The sequence below is a fragment of the Sander vitreus genome, chromosome 10 (genome assembly GCF_031162955.1).
Source record: "Sander vitreus isolate 19-12246 chromosome 10, sanVit1, whole genome shotgun sequence".
NCBI lineage: Eukaryota > Metazoa > Chordata > Actinopteri > Perciformes > Percidae > Sander > Sander vitreus.
Genome location: NC_135864.1, coordinates 4,398,818 through 4,426,333, shown reverse-complemented (window position 1 = coordinate 4,426,333; position 27,516 = coordinate 4,398,818). Strand labels below are relative to the sequence as shown.

The 27,516-nt window shown below is 40.8% G+C and overlaps 1 protein-coding gene across 1 annotated transcript in view; it reads left to right on the top strand.

Moving 5' to 3' along the window:
• The first annotated feature begins 6,441 nt into the window (after positions 1–6,441).
• fat2 (FAT atypical cadherin 2) overlaps positions 6,442–27,516 on the top strand; it is a 114,300-nt gene continuing 93,225 nt past the window's right edge. Inside the window, exons 1-3 of the mRNA XM_078260025.1 lie at positions 6,442–6,697; positions 18,016–21,282; positions 22,850–23,161. Of these exons, the coding sequence (XP_078116151.1) occupies positions 18,030–21,282; positions 22,850–23,161 (3,565 nt within the window). The 5' untranslated portion in view covers positions 6,442–6,697; positions 18,016–18,029. The remainder of the gene's footprint in view (positions 6,698–18,015; positions 21,283–22,849; positions 23,162–27,516) is intronic.

Genomic DNA, 27,516 nt, shown 5'->3' with positions numbered 1-27,516 from the left:
CTCACTCCATTACTGCAAACTGCTCTGGTCAACATGTAACGACAGTTTTCCTTTCACTGTCTGTCCATCTGGATGTGACAGGGTGAAACATGAACAGGATGTAGCTGAACCGATAAACTCAGAGCTGACCCTGCATTCACACTGATTACCTCAGATGATGGATCGCTCCATTCTGTCTGGTTGTGGGCTCCAGTTACATTCTTTAAATATGTCTGTCATTCCAGTCAAAGTCTAAAATTGTGTAGTTTGCAGTCATCTGTGATAACATTGCATTTAACAAATGCTATAGCTAGTTAGTAAGTGCCAATTACTTAAGCGTGTGGGATCTGTGCAGAGCACCGAAACAAAAACACCGACAGTAATCACATCTAAAACACAAGATTCACTCTCAGTTGTTTCTGTGACATACTTTGAAATACTTTCAAAGTACTGATGTTTAAAAATACAAAAATACCCAGATCTAGGATCGTAGATCAAATCGCTCTGAAAGTGATCCCAACGATATCGTTCGATACTGTCGTCATTATAGTTGTATAGTCCGCCATCCACTTGAGTAGAACGATTTTAAAAACTGTATATTTAAAGTTATCGTTCTTGGTGTTGACAGCCTTTGGAGAAACAAAATAACACTCATGTGCTTGATCAAATCAATAAAAATGTTATCCCTAGGGATGACAGAATCAATCTGTCAGCTGGTTGTTTTGATTCAGAGTGAAACATCTTAATACCTGTTGGATAAATGTGCATGACGTTTGGTACATTCATTGTCCTCAGAGGATAAATCCTAATGACTTTGGTGACCCTTTTGGGGACCAGAGTCTAAATTAAGTCCCTGATCGGAGGGTAGTACTGTCTTAGGGGGCTTTCACACCTGCCTTATTTAGTTTGGTTGCATCGCACTGGAGTTCGTTTTCCCCCTTGGCGCCATTCGTTTGGGCAGGTGGGAATGCAGCAATCGCACTCGGATGCGCATCAAAAGCGGACCAAACAAGCGTACCGAGACCCCCTTGATGAGGTGGTCTTTCAATCGAAATCTGGAGCGGTTCATTTGTGGTGAGTACTGGATCTGACTTCGAACCGCACCAACTACTGTATGTGTACTCCACAAGTCTCAGCACCTGTAGTCAGTTGTGCTTTGCAATCTGCGATGTGGCAGAACATGCAAACTGTAGCAGCTTGCAGTGTTTCTCTCACAGAAATAGACTGCGGTCACACTCGTCATCACTCGCATTTCCGTGGTCAAACCAGCCGCCGCTAAAGTTGGAGACAGACACCGGCAGAGCAGAGCCGTCTCGGTGACAATGTCTGATTATTTAAATGAAATGAGCTGGTTTGAATATAGAGATGCAAGATACTGTATATGCACTAGTCCAGAACACAGGACCTTCTTCCTGTATTCACTTTCTTGTTCCCACCACAAAATCTATTTCTATTTTATTTTTTCAAGTGTTTTTTCGATTAACGTAAATGCAGGCTGCAGAGTATGTTTACCCCTGTGATCACCAACAGCACAAAAATAAACTAAAATAACATTTTGCACATGCATGTACATACATAGATCAGGTGACTATGAGTTGCAGAGACAGTACAGAGGATCTTAAAAATGCCAAAGACTTCTGAAACACATCAGCGCTTTAAACCCCTACATAAAGAGAGTTTATCTGTAAGAAAGTTCAGAAATCCAGCCCCCCTGTGGTCCATGCTCTAGGACAATGATTGATAGGACATTGAAACATTGAAACCAATCACAGTCCATTGTATGGCAAAATTATAGCACTTGTACCAACTTGAGCCTCTACATTTTAGATATGCAAATCTAACAGTCGAGCCTGGACCCAAAATGGGATTTTCACATTATTTTTTTCATCTCAGATAGTGGTTCTGAAGCAATGCTCCAACAGACTGTTGTGTGTTTGTGTCCGCTATGTGCAGTATGTGTTTTGAAAAGGGTTGGTTATCGTTTAAAAATGTTCGATACCGATATTGTGACATTGATACCGGTTCCTGAACAATCCTTTTTTTGATACCAATATAAAAATACAACAACATTTTAACAAAATGGAAATTACAGCATTACACATTATGGTACAAATCTTCATCTTTTTTCCAGCTCCTTTACAGGTGTACATGTGACACACACTGTAGTCAGGACTCTCAAAATACAACAGCGACACACATGAGCCCCCGTCTCTGTGCGTAACGTAGAGTTTTTCCTGCATGCCTCTACGACGTATAACGTTAGACAGCCAATCAGAAACATGATTAGATCTTGGTAGAAGCATGCTGCATGCTGATTGGCTTCCTGACACTGATGACATTTACTTCTTAGGTATTGAAATTTGGTATTGAATGGCAAGGTATTTTTCAAAACTCGATACTATGCAGGGTTTCTTTAAAAAGTCTTAAAATGTCAAAAATTTCAAAAAGAAAATGTAGGCCTTAAAAGTCGTTAATGCGCTGAAGTATTGTGTTCTAGTTCTTAAATCATTTTAAACAGGTCTTAATTTTCCTGCGTCCATGCAACGCTTCCTCTAATGCTTTCGCTAGTCCAAATATAATTTTGCTGTATTACGAATACAAATAAGACCAACATTGCAACTTATATTGCAGCCAATCAGCTTTCGTGTTATTGCTGCTAGTCTCTTTCGGATTGTACCACGGACATACAGCATGATACCGTGGATTTCAGCTTTCATTTCCTCCAGGCTCTCCTGCTCTTTGCTAAGGTTCACCTGCTGCTGGTGGCTGCATGCCCACCTTCTGTTGGTGTTTATTTCTGGACCATCCCTCCTTCCTTTTTCTCCTCTCTCTGTTCATCTTTGTCCCTCTCCCCTTTATCATCGCCCTCTGCCTCTTTGTCCATCTCTTTGTATCTCCCAAAGCCATTTTCTGATTAATTCCACCGCTTTCTGTTTCCTTTCTGTCCCTCTTCCACCTCTTCATATCTACTCTCCACACCACATCCTCCTTTCTTCGTTTTGATTCCTTTGTAACTCCCTCCGTCCAGCTCCTTATATTTGTCTTTCTTCTGAGCATTATTTCACATGTTTACAGTCGTCATCCTCCTTTTTCTCACCTCTTTTCTGTCATCACCCTCCTATGACATGTTTCTTTTTCTCTCTTCCTCCCTGTATTGTGCTTCACCTCCTTGCCTTTATCTCTTTTTCCATTCATCGCCCTCTTTCCTTGCTTTTCTCTCCATCACCTCCTTTTTTGTCCCTCTCTCGTCTTCCATCCCCTCCCTCTCTCTCTCTCTCTCTCTCTCTCTCTCTCTCTTTTTCTCTCTCCACAGGTCCATGTGTTCGCTCTCTCTCTCCTCTGTATCATCAGGTCTCTCTAACTTGGCCTGGAAATACTGGGCATCAGGCCTCAGGGAAGCTTCTGCTCACCTTCTGTTTCCAGCTTTAAAGGGATAGTACACGTTTCACTACAGACATGTTTTAAGTTTAATTTGTGGTGATTAGTTAATAAATTGTATGTCTCTTTGTGGGATTTTGTGTCTCTTTGTAGTCGTATTGTTTCTCTTTTTGGTAATTTTTGTTTTCCTTTGAGGTTGTTTTGGGGCTCGGCTCTTTTGGCGTCCCTTTTGTAGTCGCTCTGTGTCCCTTTGCGGTAGTTTTGCATCTCTTTTTCACATCGTTTTAGACTGTTATTATCACAGTATGTGTGTCTAAAACAAACGCTCAAGAAGCTTAAAGACAAAACTTGTTAGGAAGTCCAACTACAATCATTAGATCTGAAGAAGCCTTTTAGTTACATTCATGCTTAGGTCTTAGGTGCCGCCCAAAATAAGCTCGGGTGCTACACCTAAACGTTATGCCCAACATGCCCAAGCATCCTTTGTCCCCCTTTTGCTAGTATGATGGTGTTCAGCACCAAGTTCTTCAGACATTTATATTTATGTGTGTGTTATGTGCTGCTGTTGTCGATATGGGAAGTAATAGCCGTCTTGGTTTACGCAGGTTCCAATTACGGAGCTTTCAGGTTTTTATTTTATTACCCTTGGTTACAGTAGTTATCACACATTAGCTCAGAGGGTTAACTTGGCTTGTTTACATCATTACGTGAAAGTCCTTATCACCGTGAACGTCCCACCGAACCCCTGTTAAACAAATCTGGCAGTTCAATAAATTGTTGCTTGATACTCTATATAAAAAAGAGAACACATGATGAAAAGTATATTCGTATAATTTTAAACAGCCAAAAAAAGTTAATGAGAAATCATTATTATTCCAGTATTCATCACGATGATGATTTACAGCTTTATACAGTAAATGTGCTGGATCCCTGCTCCAATTTGATACCAACTGACTTTTAGTTTTGTGTTACTTACAGGCCACTGTAATCTGTGCCTCAGGTCTGTCAGTGATTTTGCAATTCTTCGCTCTCTAAATCTTGATAAGATAGAAATAACAGCCTCCTTAATTCAGTCACATACTACAGATTAGACACCACCATCACCCGCATTATGCCACCGCTTGTTTCTGTTTGTAGTGTTTACACAACAGCAACACACTAAGCCTAGAAGTTTTCTGTTTGGCTGCGAAGGTTTGAAGGAAACTGCTATTAGTTACTGGGGGGTCACGGTTACACCCAGACTGGTCAGCAAAGCAAGATGCAAGGGGTTACCACTTCAGCTTGCAGTTAATAAATGAACTAATTAAAAGCCAAAACATATTTAGTCAAAGATGTACTACATACTGAAAAATTGTTTTTGTCAGAGCTAAAGCCAATAGGTGATTAATCGATTAATTGATTATCAAACACAAACAAACCGTGCGGAACATTTTCTGGTTCCTTCTTCGCAAATATGGGAATGTGCTGCTTTTCTGTGAGATGTCACAAAAGGCTCCAATGAGGCCAAGTGATATTTTACCTATTTCTGATTATGTTTTATCTTCTTTTAATTTTCTTTTTTTTTTTAAGATTTTTTTTTTTTTGGGGGGCATTTCGGCCTATAATTGATAGGAGAGTTGTAGACAGGAAAGGGGGGAAAGGGAGAGAGTGTCAAAGGGCCGCAGGTCGGATTTGAACCCTGGGCCACTGCGGTAAGGACTGAAGCTTTGTACATGGCGCACACAATCTACCAGATGAGCAACCAGGGTGCCCTGTTTAATGTTCTTAAGTTAAAGCTATTACTGCGTAGTTTCTGTCGCCCCCATGAGAAATTCTAAGTAATATACAACAAAAGTGTTGGCGAGTCCACATGATACAAGCCTTCCGTGATCGCGTGCCACCATCCCCACCATCCAGTTGCTAGTAGCCAAGGAGGACACGGAGGATTAATAAAACATGATGGACTCTTCAGAAGAGGTCATTATCTTCACTCGAGTTTCTGCAGACAAACGTCGCCGGACGCCACAATCTTCTGAACATAGTCATACTGGGAAATACAGAGAGAGTTGTGTGGAGCTGATAGTCTTAATTAGCTTAGTATCAACTCATTTGGCAATGGTTTGAATGTGGAATGTGAACGGGCGTTCATTAATATCAAAAAGTTACACACTAAAGCTTTAACAATCAATTGATTACAACAAATATTAAAGAATTCTTAGTTCAAGCCATATTTTTCATAGTGGTGAGAGACATCACTGCTGACAGAAAATGGTTCCCAATAAAGAAACTGAGGGAAATCTGTGGATCATCTACAGTAACTGGGCTATTTTCTCTGGCAGTGGAGTGGCCCTGGTCAGAGCCTTACATCCAATTGTCATAAAAGTAGCCAAAATTCTATTTCCATGTTGTTTCACACTAGATATAGTGAAGTGGAATGACATTTGCTTTTGTTGGTCGTCAGTTTTCAGTCACTGCTGTCAATAATAACCGCTGTGTCAATAATAATTGGAGACGAGAGAGGGCAGATTCAGTAGACAGTATATTCCATAAAACTTCATTGAAAGAAATGGTGGAGAAAGTGGCCAAAATTATCATAAGCCACCCAAAACAAGTTTACCTCGTCCAATCAGATAAAAAGTAGCCTAACTGGACAGAAAACCGGACAAAAAAATCTACTTCTTCCAAATATTGGGGGACATATCCCTTGCATCCCCCGCCCAAAATCTACTCCTATGCTGAGAGATGTGCAATATCAACGCACACACACACACACACACACACACACACACACACACACACACACACACACACACACACACACACACACACACACACACACACACACACACACACACACACCCCAGAAGCACAGTCCTGGCCCAAGGCCTGAACCCACAGGCAAGAGAGGGAGGGGTGGTACAGCCCACAATCTGGGCAAATGGTGTGTGTGTGTGTGTGTGTGTGTGTGTGTGTGTGTGTGTATGTGTGTGTGTGTGTGTGTGTGTGTGTGTGTGTGTGTGTGTGTGACAGAGAGAGGAGGGACAGTGTGAGAAGTGGGTGGAGATGGGACTCCTGAGGGAGTGTTGAGGTGTCTCAGCAGCTCTCTGGTTCAGAGCCTTTGTAAGGCGCTGAAGTTGAAGTTAGCAGCAGTGTTTCAGCAGTTGAAACACACTCCTACAGCTCCGTATGTGTGTTTCTCACCGTATCTTTTCTCCTTTTCTTTTCATTGACTCTCCACCAAACCGCTATGGGAGTACTCTGGTTGCTGCCGTCCTGTCAAAGGATTTTTAAAGTTCCTGAAGTGTGAGAGAAGAAAAAAAGAGACGGATATTCCTGGAAGAGTTGCCTAACCTGACCTAAGGTAAGTTTTCCTTGTTCACCATGCATGCTGCTTCAGTCTATCTCACACTGCTGTGGAGTATAAAGCCTCTATTTAGTATAACTATCACTAAACACAGCCCAGGAGTGTGTATAAACAGAGTAAGATTGCCTAAGATTGAACTAAATTTTTCTTGCAACACATGAATTAGAGAAATGCTGGAAAATAATTAGGTTTTTGCACGTTACGCTTGTTATATCATGTTAATGTTCTAGTTAAAATCATGTAGTTAAAATGTGCACCTGATGCTTTAGAATGTGTTTAGAGCACCAAATGTTGCCAAAGAGAGATTTTAAAATCCACAGAGTCAATCAATCAAGGAATTTAAGTTCTTTCAGAGAAAAGAAAAGTGAGTGTGTGAGTGTATGGCTGTGTGTGGTTTCTAAAAAGGGTATGTAAACGTTGCATTTCTGACAGTTTCAGCTCGGAGCGTTTGTTTGGGAGAGGAGGAGAGGTAAAGAGCAGCAATGGAGGCATGTCAATTCATGTAGCTGACTTTGGTCAAAGCGGCCCTCCCTTTTCTTAGTGTTCTCCGAGCTGGGTTTCCTCTGTGTGGTGTGAAATTGCTCAATCATATTTTTGAACGCATGTACCCAAATCTTCTGCAGTTTCAGATCAGGAGGTGTTCTCTCCTGTTTAAAGTGTATTGAATCCTGTCACTTCCCGTTGAGGCCAGATTGCATGGAGATGAGTGCCAAGATAACGATAAAGGACTGACCAGTCCATTTTTGTAAAGGTAACTTTCTATAATGGAAAGCGACACACAGATGGTTGTTTCGTAATCAGTGTAAAAAGAAAAGTACTCGCTCATGTTCCGCAACCTTATTTGACCTGAATGTTGCCTCAGGCTGTATTGTGTTTTAAGTATAAGACATATAGGCACATACTTGTTTTTGACGACCCTGGAGAAATGCCATATCTATGATAGTAGTATATATAGTATAGAAGTATAGCTTGTTAAAGTAGGATTCAGTTTAATGTTCCCATCATGTAAAGTTTTTGTAAGGAATACATTTTCCCGCAGGAACGTTGAAATATTACAGTCAGTCATGTGCAAACCATTCAGTGTGGACTGAGAGCTTTTTCAATAATCTATTGGACAATTTGTCAAAAGATGAGCCTCGTTAATGACAACTCTGGGACCACGGCTGCTTGGAGTAGTTGAGATAAAGTCTAGACTTGTAGGATGGATGGACCTGCCCGTCACGAAGCACAGATGAATGTTACCCTCACTAGTACCCTGCAATTACACTGTTGGCCTCTTGACGGTTTTATTGCCTAAAATGCTCTCTGACTGACTATAAGCTGCAGAAGGTTATTAAGGGTAATTAGGAAATTAACGAGTTAAAAAAAATGTAAAAGTATTCATGTACCCAGAGGTACGCGCAGCTCCGCCTCCTCAGGTCCACAACACACCCTGCCGGAGCTCAGCTCCATCTCCTTCAGCACCAAATATTATTTTTTATCTAAGGTAAGTGTTACGGTACATGATGTACCGTAACACTTACCTCAGATAAAAATCACAAAGTGCTTTTCATAAAACATTCAACATGATACATGATAAGAAAAAAAACCACAATTAAATTACAATGTAAAAAAAAAAGTGCAGACGGGTCAGTCAAAAGCTTGTTTAAAAAGGTAGTTTTTAATATGACAAGACACACACACACGTGTTAGGGCTGCAAGATTTGAGGAAAATAGGCGACATGAGATAACATTGTTGAATATCTCGATGACGATATTACTTATAAACAGATATACTCAGTTTTGCTGCTTTCAGTATTCTGCTAAAATACAACAAAAACAATAAAGTGTGAAGCCCTAACACCTATCTAGGGAGGGGATGCTGCTGAGGCATTTCTGACCCTACCTGTAATTATGGTATTTGCTTTGTTGCCTGAGTGACCCTTTGAGTGTGTGTGTGGGGGTGGGGGTGGGGGCCAGTTTAACTTTAACGGACACCCCCGTCCCCTCAACCTTCCACCCTTAATGACCTAACTCTGCCGGCTGCAGCTCTGAGAGGAGAGGCCCAGAAAAATACAGCAAAACTACAGTACAGTAAAGGGCTTAAACAGACAATGCAATTTTAATTCTCATAGTGTTTCCCACATTTTTAAATCTAGTCCCCAGAACGTTTCCATGACGTCACACTGGATTTTTATGGGTGCCCACAGTCGTGCACCAACACAACTTTTACAGATGCTGCGACACTAAAAGTTTTAGGGCGGGGAGGGGCCACTTTACTGAGACAAAAAGCTGCAGTTGGAACAGATCAGTTAATATTTTGAGCATTAGTGACCTCTGACATTCAAAATCGTTGATGACTTAATGACTATGTGTTGTACTTATGTGCTCTACTTGATAACAACTATTTGTTATTGTACAACACTCCAGTTCGGGCTTAAAAAAGAAAAAAAATAGCGCGTTAAATACATTTATATAATGTCTCTTTGTTCCGTTATACAGACTCCTATTTTTGCCGGAGTAATACGACATACATTTATCTACAGTCAGAGATTTTGTCATACCATTAACACCAAGGCATCCATCTTTTTAATATCTTTTGGTTGCATGACGCTGTTGTGACAAATGTTGCAAATCATTGAGTGGTGCTGGGTAACCACAATGTTGTATTTTTATATGAATTTTACAACAATATGATGCAGCACCTGAGTTATTTAATTGGCTGGATTAGGCACATAGAGAGTATCCTGAATGATTTCCCAGAAAAAAATCTAATATTGTAATATGAAATCACATGTATCATGATAGATAGCCTATTGTCCATCCTTAGACATCGCCCCTATACTTAAGCATGGTATGGCTATTGTATAGCATAGTTTATCACAGCAGTATTAAATAGAAAATAGTAAAATCAGCAATGTGAAGCAGCTAAACGTATCTTTTCTGTCTTTTTTGGACCCCAACCATTATGTGTGAATGTGTAATTATGCTCCCATATTTTTTTCAAATTGCTGTATTTATTTAAGAGATTTGTTTGGGCATTTTAGGCCTTTATTTGTATAGGACAGCTTTGATTTGAAAGGGGAGAGAGAGGGGGGGAATGACATGGAGCAAAGGGCCGCAGGTCGGAGTCAAACCTGCGGCCGCTGCGTTGAGGAGTAAACCTCTATATATGGGCGCCTGATCTACCAGGTGAGCTAACCAGGTGCCCTAAATTGCTGTATTTTGATGTTTTTATTTGTATTTATTTAAAACTCTCACTGTGTTGTCAGGGTTTCTGAGTTTCATCACAGCACGCTGTAGTCCTGACAGGGTTAAGTACCTCCGGACCCATCCCAATATAACCACTCAGCTCCAGTTAAAGGCCTCCATGTCCTGGCTTCATGCTGTGGGTGTGAGAGAGGTCAGAGGAGGCCATGCACTTCTCTGACCCCTGAACCCTTCCAGGCAGGGGTTAACATTGTAACCCCATCTTTACATTATCCTGGAGGTCTGATCTGAAATTGTACTCCTGCATAGGCGTGTGTGAATTTTTCAGATGGCATTTTGAAGGAATAAACAGTTTAGTTTAGTAATTAAACTAATACTTTTATGCAGAATACAGCAAAAGCAATCTTAACTTACTGTATTATATTATTATATTGAATTAGGAGTCCTGCTCGACGCCCCCCTATCCCGCCCTGCATTGTGCAGACAGAGGAAAGGGCAAAATGTTTGACAGGCCGCACGCAGACAACTAAAATAACAATTTACAGAAACCTTCCAGCTATCTAGAGATTAATACGGAGGGATTATAATGCATTATTCTCAAGGATGAGGTGGAGGATGAAGCCCCTAAACTCAGTTTTTACCCACCTTGATAGGTTCATAGAACCATTGAGGCCTGTTCATACAAACTGTGTTGCATCAAATTGATTTAAGTTGTAAGTCAGGAGTGTATTTAACCGATAAAAGTTTCAGTCTTTAATGATTGATTCTCATGACAGTTCTGATCACTTGGACTAAAAATATAAGGGCATTATACCTCCCTTTTTCCTTAACATTCAAGAACTTTAACCGTATCGGCTAGTTTGTCAGTTTTCTATAATATGCTGAGGTTCTTTGATTGTTGTTGCTCATCACTTTTCCAGACCCCGCTTTCCCAGACCCCAGAGAACTTTACCAGGGCTTGAAATGCTAAAGACCACACGTCTCACTAAGTGTCTTCGGAAACAACCTTTTATTTGAATGGGAGCAGCTTGTAACACCTTGCTGTAGCACCTCGTTGTCAAATTTGACATTTTCGGGTTATGTGACTCTGTCAATCTTAAAGGAGAAGCAAAACATCACTTGTGCATTGCAGTCAACAGTTTTTTTCTTCCCACCATATTACAAGAGTGAGGCCTTAATAGACTGACATCTAGTGAAGCGTAGCCATCCATCATGGCTTAATGCTGCAGCACAGACTCATTACTGTCTTAGATTGGACCAAGGCACAGACTATGGATGTTGTTTTATTAATAGGGAGGAAATTGAACTCAACAATCATGCAAATGAGAAGTAGTCTGAAAGTAAGTTTAGTTACACATGGAGGAAAATGTGTTTGTACCATCATGACTGGGCCAAGACAGTCAAACCAGAATAAACCTGCAACACTTTACTTTAAACCCCTATATTTAGCATTTACAATCCTGATTTCAACACTTAAACACTAAATTGTTTATAACACAGATGAAATAACTTTTTATTGTATTTGTATTAAAAGTTAATGAATGCCTGATGAAACAGGATACAGGATAGAATAGCTCTAATTATTTTTTATTTTATATAAGCTGTTTATTCAAATGAAAAAAACTGTTACAGATTAGTTAACCTCATGTAAATATGCTCAAAAACTTGTGATGAGCTTGAAACTTTGTTCTTGACCTTGGAAATAGTCGTTTGAGAAAAAAACTACTTAATGAATTTTTTTTTTACGGAATGTTACGTTGGCCCGTCTGGTTTTTAGCGATTCCTTTGAAAACACCCACATCCAAACCAGCCCCTTGATTTGATTACTTGGCTATCATATTTCAACAGCTCCCTTTTCTTTCCTTTTTTGAGAATGGGGGGTGGGGTAATCACTTCTTCACAAAAACCAGGAAACAGGTTGATGGGATGAATGTAGTCGGATAAGGAACAGGAGGAGGAATAATGGCTTATAGTTTTCGGTGAAAAAAAAGAAAACCCTGAAATCCTTTCATTCCCTTATAAGCCCACTTTCTTGATATTTTACCACAATCTTCTGGTGAATAACCTTTGTACAAACATATGGAGATAATTACATGTATACCACTGGGCCAGGCAGGGCCTGTTGTGTGCTGTTGGCTCTCTTGGATCAAACCACACTCCCTGCCCTCCCATTATAAAACGCCCCGGACTTTACAAAGCCAGATTGGCAGCTAAAAAGATCCATGAATCAACTTGTCTGTGTTGTCATTACACAGGAATTGGATGACTACCTTTACATTGACTGAAGTGCTCCATGGTTAAAAGTAATTTGCACAAAGGACTGATGAGGAAGTAGACGGTAAAAAGATAAGGCCAACATGGACAAATTTCTATTTCTATCAAATCTATTAGATTAGTTTAGCTGGTAGATAGTCAAACCTTCTAGTTTTCCGTCAATGAACTGACTAATGTTAATATTTGCATTGATACAATGGATGTGTAAGTGAATCTCAAGTATTCATTCAGGTTAATGAAGGTTGAGAAGAAAAAGATCCTCAGTGGTCTTTTTGTTTCGTTTGCGTGAACACACAGCTAGCAAACCTTCTGCTGTGTGTGTAAAGTCTGGTCTGTCTCAGTTAGTCTATATCCTTGACGTTCCACTTCTGGGATTGCTCTGTTACCGCCGTAAAATCTCATTTCATTATTTAGGCTGGATATCCGTTGCCTTGGGCTTCCTTTGTGATGGCGTTCTAAACTCCGGTGGATTTATGAGGACTATGGTTAACTGCTCCTCAGATCTCTGCAGGGTAAATCCAGACAGCTAGCTAGACTATCTGTCCAGTCTGAGTTTTCTGTTGCACGACTAAAACAACTTTTAAACGTACACGTTCCACCAAAACAAGTTCCTTCCGAGCCTATTTTGCCGCGGCATCGCAGCTTTACCCAAGACAATTGTGATTGGTTTAGAGAAATGCCAATAAACCAGAGCACGTTTTTCTCCCATCCTCGAATGCTGTGTGGACTAGCCAGATTCTCCTCCAGCGCGCTTTGGAGGAAGGTCTGGCAAAGCAAGACTAGTCTCAGAAGGTTGAGAAGAAAAATAGCCACAGTGGGCTTTTTGTTTCATTTCCGTGAACACACAGCTATCAAACCTTCTGCTGTGCTATCAGTGGGTAATATCTGACACTCAACTGTAAAGCAAAACCATATATTGTAAGTACCTATGGCACGTCAAATATGAACCAAACGGCCAAAGTATGGAGTGTGGACTGGTAGCTGGAGAGATGCCAGGTCAACTACAGGACACTGCCAAGGTGCTCTTGAGCAAGGCACCAAACCCCCCCAATTGCTCAGCGCATCTGTCCAGCAGTTGTAGCCCACTCACTCTGACATCTCTCTATTTGTGCATGTCTAGGACCTGAGCATGCATGTGTATTTTAAGCCTGTGTGTAGTGTGTTCTACTGTTACTGTTACTCAACAGCCATTTGAATTCCAGAGCTCGCCTCCCTACATGCACATGTTCTACTAAAACACCACCGCCCAAGACCATTGTGATTGGTTTAAAGAAATGCCAATAAACCAGAGGACGTTTTTCTCCTATCTAGGAATGTTGTGTGGACTAGCCACACCTTCCTCCGCAGAACTGTGGAGATAGGTTTGGTAATGCAAGACTAGGTTAATAACATCGGCCTGCTGATATATCAGTCCGCTCAACTGGAAACTCTCCATGAAGAAGTAATAACCAGCAATGAATATGTGGCCTCAGCCTGCGGCAGAAAGCTGGCAAAGATGAAAGAGGACAACTTCCCTGCAGGTTCTGCAGCAGATTCCAACACTGTTGAGCTTCCAGCAGAGAATGACAGCTCAGTCAGGTTCACACAGACACACGAGGTGGAGGAGATGATGAATGATAAAAAGCTGCATATACTGTTCCCTGTCTGTTCTGGGTGCCATGGGGGTGATGGTGACATGCGATCCAGGAAGCTGGAGCTCAACATGTGGCTGCAGGTTGCTACCTGAAACACCGGCAGGAAGGCGTGGGTTTGTTTGAGATGGTGTGAAACTGCATGTGCGAGCTGACCTCAGTAGCAGCAGTAATGGACTGAGGTTTCTGCCCTGCAGCACTGGATGTTTGAACTCAAACATGAATGTTTCATTTTAAAGTTTTCCGGCTCCAGAGAAACACTTTACAAATACTTCAACTATGTGGGTAGTGCAGTGTTTAGTTTGAAAGGGATTTCTCAGAAACAAAGTTGAAATATTTAACACTGATGGCCTTGATATAAACCTAAAGTATTTGTGACTACAGCTGCAACAATTGATTAGTTACTAACTATATATCCATTAATTGGTTTGAGTCATTTGATTCTCTGATCCCAGCTCCCTAAGTGTGAATGTTTTTCTAGTTTCTTCACTCCTCTGTGACATTAAACTGAATATCTTTGAGCTGTGGAGAAAACAAGAGATTATAGGACATCATCTTGGGCTTTGGGAAACACTCATCCACATTTTATAGACCGAACAACTAATTGATTAATCGAGAAAATAATCAACAGATTAATCGATAATGAAAATAATCGTTAGTTGCAGCCCTTTTTATTACATTTTTTTTTTTTTTTAGAAAACTCTTGTGTTTCTAAATTGAGTAAGATTAAGAATATCATATCAACCAGGAGAGACTTCATTAGAGAGTCGTTGGCGATTAGACCCCATTGTGACGTAGTATATTTATGGGGTAGTGATGATGTGATTAGTTCAAGAATATTCCCCCCAGGGTCTAGAAATTGGTGTTGTTGGGGGTGAATGGGTACAGAGATTTGCGGAAGATCTGGATGATATGATGTGGAGCAGGACTGTGCACTGGATGTGTTTGGAAGAGGGTTGTATTGGTTTATACTGAAATGACAACTGACAGCAGCAGAGAAGAGAAAATATTTGACCGAGACAACATGATGGGTTATGGAGATATGGGCAAAATCTGGTTGGTTAAACTTAGAGTGAATGCCCATAGTCAGATGATAGAGCGGTAGACAGAGCTTCATTGGTAACACTTTACTTGAAGGTATCTACATAAGAGTGACATGACACTGTCATGAACACATGACACTGTCATGACACAGTCATGATGACACATGAACCCTAACTCTAACCCTAACCCTAACTCTATCTCTAACCCTAACCATAACTTGTCTTGACAAAAACTGAATGACACTTACTAAAAGAAGCGTTATGTCGTAAACATTTGTTTGTTTGTTTATAATGTTTATGACACGTTCATGACAGTGTCATGTCGCTCTTATGTAGATACCTTCAAGTAAAGTGTAACCGCTTCATTAAAGGAACCTTCAAAATGTAAAGTATCATTTCACCCAAACCACAGAAAGATTTCCCCCCTTACACCTCGTGATGATCTAGCTATGCAAATAGTCGTCTTTTGTTCATCATATGTGAAGGAAAGGGAGTTTTTTTTGTTGTTGCAAGACTTGGCTAAATTGACCCTTTTAAGAAGAACCTTCACATTTAAAGCGCTGCTTGAGACATTTGGATTTAGACAGATTTGTTCTGTCCACAGGGATAAGCATATTAAATTGTTTGATAGACAAAATCCGCCTCAGACCTATTATTATTACTGTAAGGATTAATTTACACCTCATTATGCTAATCCTTTAAATCCATATCTTTAAGACTGAGATAAATGTGAAATGAGATGTATTTGCACGTATAGTAATCTTTTTTTATACAGCCAAGCAGTGATACCTGCAATCCATGAGGTATCTCATGATATTTTCGAAAAAACCCTCAAGCCACATGTTAAGTGTCCCTGGTTTAAAATAGGACCCAGCCTCTAGACTATATTATGCTAAAACCTATTTCAATCTGGCCTCACAGAAAACAAAATGAGCAGAACAGCAGAAAAATGCAGTGCATTACAGAATGCCTGAACTCTGTCAGCAAGTGCCCTGACTGGAGATAAAACCCCACATACCTGTTACCCTCCACTGGAAACCCCAGCGCCAGACTACCTGGAGACGTTCAGTACATCGTATACCCGGGGAGCGCTGTTTTCATAAACCTATATACATTGTGAGAGGGTTAAATAAACTTTCGTCCTATCAGAATGTTGCTGCCTCTGCAGTTGCTGGGAAGGAGATGTTAATGCTTTCAGCTCTGTGATTGATGGTCCCGCTTTAAAATTACAGAGTGGCGAGCAATAGATTTCAATTAGAGACAAATTTCCAATGACCATGTCAAATTGACCAATCATATCTTCACTCTAAATGGGTTGATTTTGTCACTTAATTTTTCATGTGTTAGTGCTACATGTACATTTTTCTAATTAGTAAAGTTGCTGTGTAAGAGTGCGAGGTGTGAAAGGACAGTTTTGCGTTTGCACTACTATTCCCACATTACTCATTATCACTCCCCTTCTTGTTCTTTTCACCATCAGTCGAAGGGTCAACACACTCTACCTGCACACACAGCTAACCAGTTGGCAAAAACAGGAAAGTTGTTGTTTGTTCAAATAGTTCAAATCAAAGTAATGATTCCAGGGATTATGATAACGTCAGTTATGCCACCGTTGCTACAACACTGAAGTATGAATAACACAGATTAAGATATAGATTAGGGTAAAAAGTTATATAACAAGAATTTCTCACAGTTGAATCTGCTCCGAAGGAAACTGAAAGTGATACTTACCTAGAAAATATATCATATATAAGTGCTATTTAGGCAGGCAGTTTTATTTGTATAGCATATTTCAGCAACAGGGCAATTCAAGTGCTTTACATAAAACATTAAAGAGCAGTTAAAAACGATTACAAAAATTAAAAATGGATAAAAGACGAGAATAAAATTTACAGTGCAGTATAAGTAAGTAATAAATAAGTTAACCGAGTCCAACTTGTGCCTCCCAGAGGACTTAACCAGTTCCAAACCTGGCCTCCCAGAGGACTTAACCAGTTCCAAACTGGGCCTTACAAAGGACTTAACAAGTTAACCGCGTCCAACTCGGGCCTCCCAGAGGATTAATACTTTAACTCATTTTCTGTTCTGTTCTATTTAGTGGGTGCTTTTATTGAAAAGGGTAGTGGTAGTATATCCAAGTAGATTGAATCTAATGTGTTTAGCAGTTTAGCATGTATTACTTTCAAATCATCCACGTTTACCCAGAGTTCATCCATTCAAAACTTGTTTGCATGTTTGGAAAAGTCTGTTTGAAAAAAGTTTAAAGAACATCTAATTAAACGCAGCATTCAATAAATGTTTTATGGGCAATGTAAATGTTTTAAATAGTCATGGCTGTGGGTTTCATCTGAGACCCTTCAACTTTATAACAGTTAGTGATCTAAATTAGTCTCAGTGTCATCTATTTTTCTTGCTAAATCACCCTCGTAAAATAGATATTGAAATTCCAACAGTGTGGGTTCTTGATCCTTTTGATTATAAAAGCAGCAATGTTGTGGCTCGTGCATTCAGGGACATATAATGCACATACATCAATCGCAAGCTCAGACCTACAGTACACATGCTTAGTTTACACTTGGCTCAGGACTGAACCACCTACTGTCATCTGCATGATACCGAGTCATCAAACTACAAATCCCTCCTCATACCTCTGTGATGACGAAGGCTTAGAAGTAATCATTTTGATGGGTACTTTTTGCTAGTATTTGGCCACCAAAGGGCTAATTATGGGGGAGGTTTTGGCTGTCACCTGTCTGAAAGGGCTCAAAGGCAACTTTCTAGTCCTGAAACAATGTGTTGTTTTATTTTGTCTTCTCATTTTCGGTTGAGGCAAGTTGCGACTGGAGTCAGATACTTCGCCACGGGCCTCCCCTCTGCTTTTGTGTCATTATGTGTTCTGTGTCCATTTTGTATTACTTTTGGAGCTTAGGGGAAATTATTGGTCTATTTACAAAATAGGGTAGGTACAAAGGTTATGTGTGGATTACATGTAGGCTAAAGTATAGTGGTCGACCGATATGGGTGTTTCAATGGCCGGTGCCGATATTTGAAGAGCAGGGGAAACAAGACTATTTACTCAAAGAAAACTAGTTTATCCGCAAAGACTATCCCGATTCATAGTGTTCATTTATGACATTTATTTGTCTCTTATTTGTCTCTCTCTCTTTTCTTTTCACAGGTCTTAGGATCTTTATGGAGGTACCAAAGATGGCAGCTTTGGGAACAATTGTACTTACTTTGGCATCAGTCCTCCTGCATGTGGTGAGATGTCAGGGGAGTATGGGAAAAGGAAAAGAAAACTTGCCACTAAGGTTCACCCATCATCTCTACAATGCCACCATCTATGAGAACTCTGCCCCGCGGACGTTTGTTGAGACGCCAGGGAAGATGGGCATTGAAGTGACAGATCTGCTCTGGGAAATCCAGTATAATGTCGTCTCAGGTGATGATGACGGCCTTTTCCAAGCAGAGGCAGTTCAAGTTGGAGATTTCTGCTTCCTCAAGATCAAAACACGCAGCAGTAACTCAGCAGTCCTCAACAGGGAGGTCAGAGACACTTATACTCTCACTGTGGCTGCAACCGAAAACACTTTTGACTTTGAGGCGAAGACGAAGGTGTTTGTCCAGGTGCTTGACACCAACGACCTAAAGCCTCTTTTCTATCCTGCCTCGTACAACGAGGCTATCAGGGAGGACACCCCACTTAAGTCTAGTGTGGTGAGGGTTAGCGCTACAGACGCCGACATTGGCAGCAACGCTCGGTTTTATTACTCTTTCACCAGCAGAGCTCATCCTTTTGCCGTCGACCCTTTCACAGGCACAGTCAGCCTGGCCAAGAAGCTCAATCACACTCGTACAGAGAGGTATGATCTCACAGTTTTAGCTGAGGACAGGACGAAGAAGTTATCCGGTGTTCAAAAATTTGGTAATGTTGCCAGGGTTACAGTAAACGTTCAAAAGATGTCCATGGGTTCTCCAGTTATCACACCTGCCCCCATACTCACAGTCTCTACAGACGGCAAAATAACTATCAATGTCCATGTGGATGCAGGAGTTAAGCCTGTGGAATCCCTCAATATTGTTGGAGGAGATCCCCATAAGAGTTTTGAGATAATCCCCCTTGGTCTGCAGGGCAGTGACTTCCAAGTGATCTCTACAAAGAGGATTATCTGGTCTCAAACTCCTTTTGGGCTGAATCTGTCCCTTCAAGCTAAAGACAGGAGCTTCCCGAGTTTACTCTCTCCAATTACACAAATCCATGTTCCGGCCTATCATTACAGCCCGTTGGAGTTTTTAGAGGACACCTACATTGTCACACTGAGTGAGTTTTCACCCCCTAAAACTCATGTAGTTAAGGTTTCGGTCACCTCAGTACCTTATAATGTTACCTTTAGTATAAAAAGCAATCCAGACAGCACTAAATTCAAGATAAATCCAAGAACAGGAATTATCATAACAACAGAGAGATTTGACTATGAGAGAAAGGAGCGATATGAGTTTGATGTAGTGGCCAATCATGGGGATGCTGAGACTCACATAGTGATTGAGATAACCGATGAAAACGACAACAGCCCACAGTTCACCCACACCTCCTATGAGGCCATGCTGGATGAAAACACACCGGTTGGCAGCAGTGTTTTGAAAGTAGCTGCCACAGACGAAGATAAAGGCAAAAACGGCTTTATTACGTACGCTATTGCAAACACAGGCCCCTTACCTTTCATAATAGACCCATTCACAGGTGTAATTTCAACCTCTGAACACTTTGACTACGAGCTGATGAAACGGCGGTACCACCTGAGAGTTTGGGCCTCAGACAGCGGTGGCCCCTTCAGTCAGGTCACTGAGTGCCCCGTGACGATAACCCTGAACAATGTCAACGATAACATCCCTCTATTTGAGAGGGTGGGCTGCAACATCACTATCCCTCTAGATTTCCCCTTGGGACATACAATCGCTGAGCTGTCAGCCATTGATGTAGATGAGCTTCAGCAGCTGAGGTATGTCATCGAGTCAGGAAATGAGCTACAAGTGTTTGGTATTGACGCTGTGTCAGGGGCCGTCACCCTCAAGCAACCGATTCCCCTGCGAGCAAGTTCGTTCAATTTGAGAGTTGTAGTCACAGATGGCAAACATTTCTCTGAAGCTTCACTTGTCAGGGTAACTGTCACTAACAGAGGTGATGAAGCAACGCTCCACTGCCAGGAAACAGGCGTTTTCAAACAGCTGACCGATAAACTGATAGAATCGATCAAACCCATTTTAACCAATCAAGAAGAAGACATGTTCTCTGATATCCACATCACCAACAGATATTCTCCCAAGTTTGACTTGAGCATCCCAAGTTCAATCGACCTGATTGAGGACCATCCACTGAATTCCACCATTGTTCAGTTCAAGGCAACGGACACAGACACTGGCTTTAATAGTAAGCTGGTGTTTGCCATATCAGGTGGGAATGAGGATGGCTGTTTCTCCATTGACCTTTTCTCTGGTGACCTTCAGTTAGTTTGCCCATTAGACAGAGAGAATAAAGAGTTCTACATTTTGAACATCACTGTTTATGATTTGGGAACACCACAAACATCTGCTTGGAAGTTTCTTGCAGTGAATGTCATGGACGTCAACGACAATCCTCCCATTTTTGATCAGCCCAGATATGTGATACATGTGCTGGAAAACACAGAGGTGGACTCCATTATTTTTACAGCTCGCGCAATCGATCTTGACGCAGATACAAGCGGTAATGTCCAGTACTCCCTGCTGACATCTACGGACCTGTTCAGAATCGATGAAGTGACTGGCGAGGTGACGGTGGTGAGTGGTTTGGATCGAGAAACCTCACCCAGACATGACCTCAGGATCGAAGCCAGAGACCAAGCCAAACTTGGCCCGCAGTTGTTCTCCACGATTGACCTTGTGGTGGTTTTGCAAGACATAAATGACAACCCACCCAAGTTTGTACCCAAAGTTTACAAAATAAAAGTTCTTGAGGATGTACCTGTGGGCACTCTCCTTGTCTGGATTGAGAGTGTTGATTTGGATCTGGGAAGTGGAGGCCTTGTCACCTACAACCTTAAGAATACAGAAAGCGGGATCTTTAACCTCGACTCTAGCACGGGGGCCTTGGTCCTGGAGAGGGAGCTGGACTTTGAGAGGCGGCAAATTTACAACCTCACAGTCCGGGCCGTGGATCACGGCCACCCTCGCTCCCTCTCCTCCTCCTGCTTTGTGGAGATTCAGGTTCTGGATGTCAATGAGAACCTTCACAAGCCTGTGTTCTCTGAGTTTGTGTATGAAGCCGGAGTGATGGAGGATGCAGCAGTGGGGACATCAGTAGTTACGCTTACAGCTTCAGACCAGGACCTGGGCAGAGATGGAGTTGTCCGCTACTACATCCATGATGGCTCTGGTCTTGGGGTGTTTACCATTGATGAAGAAACAGGTAAAAACACTGTGGCTTTGGTGGTAATAATTGGAAGATAGGAAAATATATTTGTTTCTCCTTTTTTTTTAAATCAAGTTTGAACACGTAAAACCTGCATAACCTGCTCCTAAACTATATTATAGAACAATCATAGTTTGACTCATTTGTAGTTTTCCCTTTGTGCTGGACATGGGTGACCATTAGAACTAATAGAAGTAGAAATAAAAGATTTAGATTTTGTTATGTTGCTGTATTTCTGTTGCATTTAAAAACAAATTCAAACGGCCTAAACATTCAAATTTTCATATTTTCTTAAGGAAGTTTCCGGTCCCAACCAAGAAATAGTGCTGCTTAAAAACATTATTGAGTAAATTCTGAATTTAAACAGCTCATTTCAGATCTTATTTTTTAATGGCAAAACTATTTCATACTCAGGTTTGTTAGTCGCTGTTCTTGAGCTGTTAGTTTTCCATTTTCTTTAGCAATGTAAAGACTTCTCATCCATGTTGGCTTGATAGTTGAGATTTAAGTTTGTACTTGACCTTGGAAACAACGCTTGTCGAAAATAATCTTACCACAAGACCCTTTAGTATCTGTTCTGGAGCTTTCAAACATGAATGAGAAGACTTTAAAAATGCTCAGCTGGGCAAAATCGATCTACTAATGAAAATCATTTGCTATGATCAAAAGCACAAGAAGTTGCTATTATTGGACCTTGTGATGAGATTGTTTTTCCAATTGCTGTTTCCCAGATCAAGAATGACCTGTCAATCTAAACATAGTGTACATTTATGTTTTCCAATGTTTGAATGATAGTTTAAAATAGTCAAAGGTGAGATTCAGGTAGCGGTTGCATTGCTACCATTATTTAAAATGCAATGTAAATGTTGTCCAGTAAAAATGTTGTAAGCCAGCACGGTCACATGCCTACACCACGTTGACACAGAAATCCTTACAGCAATACATTTCCTGAACATTATTTTTCATCTGGGGTATTTAAGCGGTGTGTCTGTTTTTTTAATCAGCCTATCCTTTGCAGAGAATACCCTGTGACCTCTCAACATAATGTTCTGCATACCATTAGCCTGCTGCTGCACTTAAAGCCCATATAAAATCAGTTCAAATGGAGTTCTCTGTCATAATGGAACAATGCGTGAAATATCTTTTTCTGTGTTGCTGTTTTTAGCTCTCCCTCTGGGTGTCCAAATTGAAACTTCTTCTGAAGGAAACTATGTGCTGAAATTCCGACTTTCTTTTGTATTTAGAACCCCGGCATGCCATAAATACCCTGTGGTATCGAGCTTCTTGTGCAATAAAGGAATTTGAGTTTTGGCAACAAATGTGACATGCTGCTGCGCCTTTGGGCAAAAATCCAGGCTTTTTTTTTTGTAAATGCTAAAATCATCTAAGCTGAATGAAAGTCATTGTGGTTGATATTTCCTCGGAGTGGTTACAGTTATTTAATATAATAAAATGTATAGTGATAAGTGATTAATTACTGAGGCAGAGTAGCAGGTTGAAACAAGTACATACTAATGTTGACAGCGTTTTCTCTCCAGTTAATCGTAATTCCCCACCCTTTCAGGTGTGATTCGTACAACAGAGTTGTTGGACCGTGAGATGAGGCCTCACTACTGGCTTTCTGTGTATGTCACGGATCTGGGGACTGAGCCTCTGATCTCCTGGACTCACGTGTACCTGGAGGTCCAAGACGTGAACGATAACGCTCCAGAACTTTCTCAGCCAGTGTACTTCGCATCTGTCCAGGAGAACGTGGACAACGTCAAGTCCGTGATCCAGGTGTCGGCCACAGACGTGGACACTTCCTCTGAGGGGAAGCTGACCTACCAGATGCTGGAATCTCATCGGACGTACTTCGATGTGGATCCCAAAACAGGTAAATAAGAGTGAATGAGCAAAAGTGTCTACTATAAGACAATACGTTTCCATTGAACATGCAAAACATTCGGCAGTAATAATTTCACTGGTTTCCAGTGGTGTTGGAGGAAAACTTTTTACAAAATAGTTGACAAAACGTCAGTAGAAACAAATTAAATTCTCATTGAACTGGTAGATTTCCTGTCTATTTTACTAAAAGATATACTGCGATTTGACATGTTGCCATTACAGCACAAGGTTTACTGCTCACTTTAAAAAACACAAGATCTGCCTGCTGTCTGAGCAGCTTCACCTTCCCTTCCTTTGTGACATTTCAGCATGGCCCTAAAACATGTAATTGAAGTTTTTACAGGCAGGCAGATATACAGTTACTCTGGGACATGGAATGTAAATGGATCAGCCTGCACAGTGCCATCCTCTCATTTCATAAGCAGTTTGGACAGAAATATAGGCAACTCGCTCCATTGTGATTGATTTATATTTTGATTCAAACTCCCCTTGTGAATATAAGACATCTGGAGGACCTCTGAGCTTTCTCCTTTTTTACAAATTGTTTTGACAAATCTGTATATGAAAACAGGGGGTTAGTTCCCTTAAGGGTAGTGGGTGGGTTTGCGAAATAGTTGATCAGTCCTAATGCACTTTTGCAAGTCTGAGCAGAGCACGCCATGCAGAACCTGGGCGTGTCACAGAGAGCAGCGTTGAAAATTAAACTTAATAATGAGAAACTCCTTCAGAGGTCACTCACAAACTAACTCATAAAAAAAAAAATCTTTAAAAAGATTTGGTATCTGCATGTTTATCTTTGACAGTTAAAACTGAGTCATCTGGTACAGACTTTGATGGTCTGGGGAATCAGCGTAGCATTAGCTCTGACGCTACAAGCCGCTACAAGCCCTGTCCTCTCCAGGTAGCTCTGGTGTTTGTCCACACCCTAAAGGCTAGTACACCAAAGGATTTAATGACAGAGTTGTGTTTGATGGAGAGATGTCACACACAGGCAGGGAGGACAGGAGTTGTTGAAACAGCTGGAGAGTGTCACATTCAGACAATCTGTCTTTTTTTGTGCAAAAGCAGGTATATTTGATATTCATGTACTTGTCCAGGCAAGCGCAGAATGAAAAAGCTTTGTTTGAAAAGGGTTATTAGGTCATTGTGGACGCACTTTTCACACAGAGGATTTCTTTAATGTCAAGGGTCGGCTACATGAATGTAGATTACCTAAATTCATACAGAAAAGGCTCCTCATAAAATAATAATAGGGATAAAGAATAAATATCAATTTAAAAATAGCACACATGTGGAACAAGATAATACATAACTAACCACGCATTAACATAAAAAATAAGTGAACTGCTAACTTAAATAAAAGGGTAAACAATAAAAATGTCAAAAACTGAAATTGAAAAACTATTGGGCCCAGATGCAGTGAAAGTGCCCTTGCCAAATAGATAGCGGGTGGGGTGGAGAATGCCTGACATCATGCCAGGCATTACACCCGTTTGTGGACAAACCTTTACACGTTCTTGTTTGGTTTTGGTCTTGGGCTGTTTTTCATGGTTTGGGCCCCATAGAGCCAATAAAGAGAAATCTAAAGGTTTCAGCATTAAATGATATTTTAGACAAACATGTGACAACTTTGTGTTAGTCCCTTTTCTGTTTCAACATGACAACACCTCCGGGCAAAAAGCCAGCTGGTTTTCCAAGTTTGTTGTGGACAAACTTAGCTGGTCTGCACAGAGCTCTGACCTTAATCCCATCCAACATCTTTGGGATGAACTGGAACATGCTAGTCACAAAATCAGTGTTGCACCTCAGTAATGCTCTCTCCACCAGATTTTGAAATCTGGTGGAAAGAGATATAGACTAAGGCTCTAGCAACATATTAATGCACTGTTATGTTGGAATTAGATGTACTACAATCACATGAGTGTAATGTTAAATGTTCACATACTTAAGGCCATGTAGTTTAAATCATAAGGAAATTTGCACATGAGGTACAAAAACTGTTATTAATTGATATTTTGACATTCACACAAAATATCTGACCTTTAACTTAAAGGCAGGAACACTCCAACTAAATGAAAATCATCAGACAACAAAGAATGCAAGTAAAATCAGATGTCGGAGTTCACTGATCACACAAATGAGGTAGATTGTGTTACATTGAGTTGCATAAAAGTGCTGTTGAAACCTGATCTGTAGAACATGATCCACCTTTTCACAAATTAACCCACTATTACTTAAGTGCAGGTGACTGGTGTATAAACCTCTCATGCCTCGACAGGATGAAATGACTCACGACTCTATGCAGGTTTCTGACTAAGCTTTGTCCTGAAGCTTGTACATACTTTATAATGCAGCGTGATTCAACCCATAAACCTACATTATGTACATTTTTGAGTTGATTCTTAGCAAAAACCCCTTTGTTCTTTCACAAATATGTGCTCATTCATGTGTGTCAATTACTTCCACCAACTAATCAAAGTATTCTCGTAAGCGTAGAATCTGCCATTCAGAATCATTCAGAATACATAGAACTAGACTTAGAACAGCTGCGTGGAAACGATGGAGAGAGCTAATTTCGGGTTAGGCCACCGTAGGAGGAAGGGCTAGAAAGTAGTTCGTTAGAATTTTGCAAAAGCAAATTCCCCAAATCTCTATACACACACATACTATATATACACTAAAAAGAACCAAACCAATAGTATATTCATCTACTAACAATTGCTATGTGTGTATCAAAGTCTGATATATCTTCTTGCTCTGTGCCATGAAGTACAAACAAATCAATGAGCCAGACTGTTGCAGTGGGTGACATGCTCCTTCTTTACCATGGATGCACATGCTGTAGTTTATTTGGACTCAATCCCACACACACACCGTGCTGCCACTCCAAATTCTCACTACAGCAGCAATTCTGGATTAATCTGCCGTTTTTCCTCATTCCTCATGTTTGTCTGATACAAAGTACAGTGAGCAGCTGTTTTAGGAAGATACTGAGCCTATTTAAGAAAATGAAAATGTATATATTTATGACCTGTTTTTAAAGATTTACAGTAACAAAGGATAGAATAACCTAAGCCTTATCCTTATTTCACTTCTTTTCCTCCAGGCATGCTTTGAAAGATTTGCAGCTCAAATGTCTTTGCCTTAACTTGGGCCAAACAGACATAAAAATCAGTTTGTTCCACTGTGTGTCCTTACACTGCCTTTTTCAACATTTACAAGTTTTAACATTTTTTATCTGAGCACACCATAAGGAAGTTTGTCCACAATGCTTGCAATGATCAGATAGCATTTCTTAGTAAGTCAGGCCGACGAGACACTGTTTTTTCCAGGTCAGATCAGATCAGATAGTGATAATGAGGGAGACTTTTAGGCTCAGGGGTGCCAGCTTAGTAGATTTATTTTTAAACGGTTTGCTCTTACAATTAGTGATGGCTGTTTGCCGCTCTTTTCAGAGACTTGTTTACGCAGACGACTTGATTTGCATACATTTGTTATTGATGAAGTCATTTTGTATTCTTAGTTCAACAAAGGAATTCCCAGTCTACACCAAGCCAGGTGGTTTTGGACTGCTGGCTTGCAATCTTAATATGTTTGACTGACTCTGTGAGCCTGAGAGTCTTCTACCCCCTCGATCATTGACATGGCTGATGTTGCTCAGAAATGCCACATAATTGAACGGGGTAGCATAAAAGCTACATAAAAAAAAAAAAAAAAAACTATGATGGGATTGGGATATTGGGAAGTAGCAGCTGTAGAATAGCCAACTGGCAGTGACTCTAAAGGGAAAGGAAACAAACAAACCAGGCCCTGACATGCCATACAACACTGTTTATCTTCACTTGGTTTTGACAGCAGTCCACCGCATCTGAGTGAAAACAGGTGTTGAGGGAGAGACTCGGCTTTACCGCTGATTCCCATGTTTGCACTAATGACAAAAACACACTTTCTAACGTGCCCCACCTGTCCTAATGATGTCCTCCCAGCAGGGCTTGTTTGCCCTGTCGTAAAAGGCCTGAACGACCCTCAGCAGGCTCTTTTACTGCAACCAAAGACCCTCAGCTCTTTCTACAGGGGAAAGCTCCCGCACCTCCTCCTGTCTGCCACCTTTACTGAGTCCTATAAATGAACACAGCTCTCTGGTTGATTTACACAACTATAGAACATAGATGCATGCAGTCATTGTACATATTTTCAAAAAATCTTGTTGTCCTGCAACTTCTTCCTTTAGTGGTTCAATTAGAAATATTCAGTTCCGATGGTCCATCCAGCAGTAGAACTGTTAATCCTGTTAGGCTTTGATTGATGCTGTTTTTTTCCCAATGATGCAGATATTACTACTTG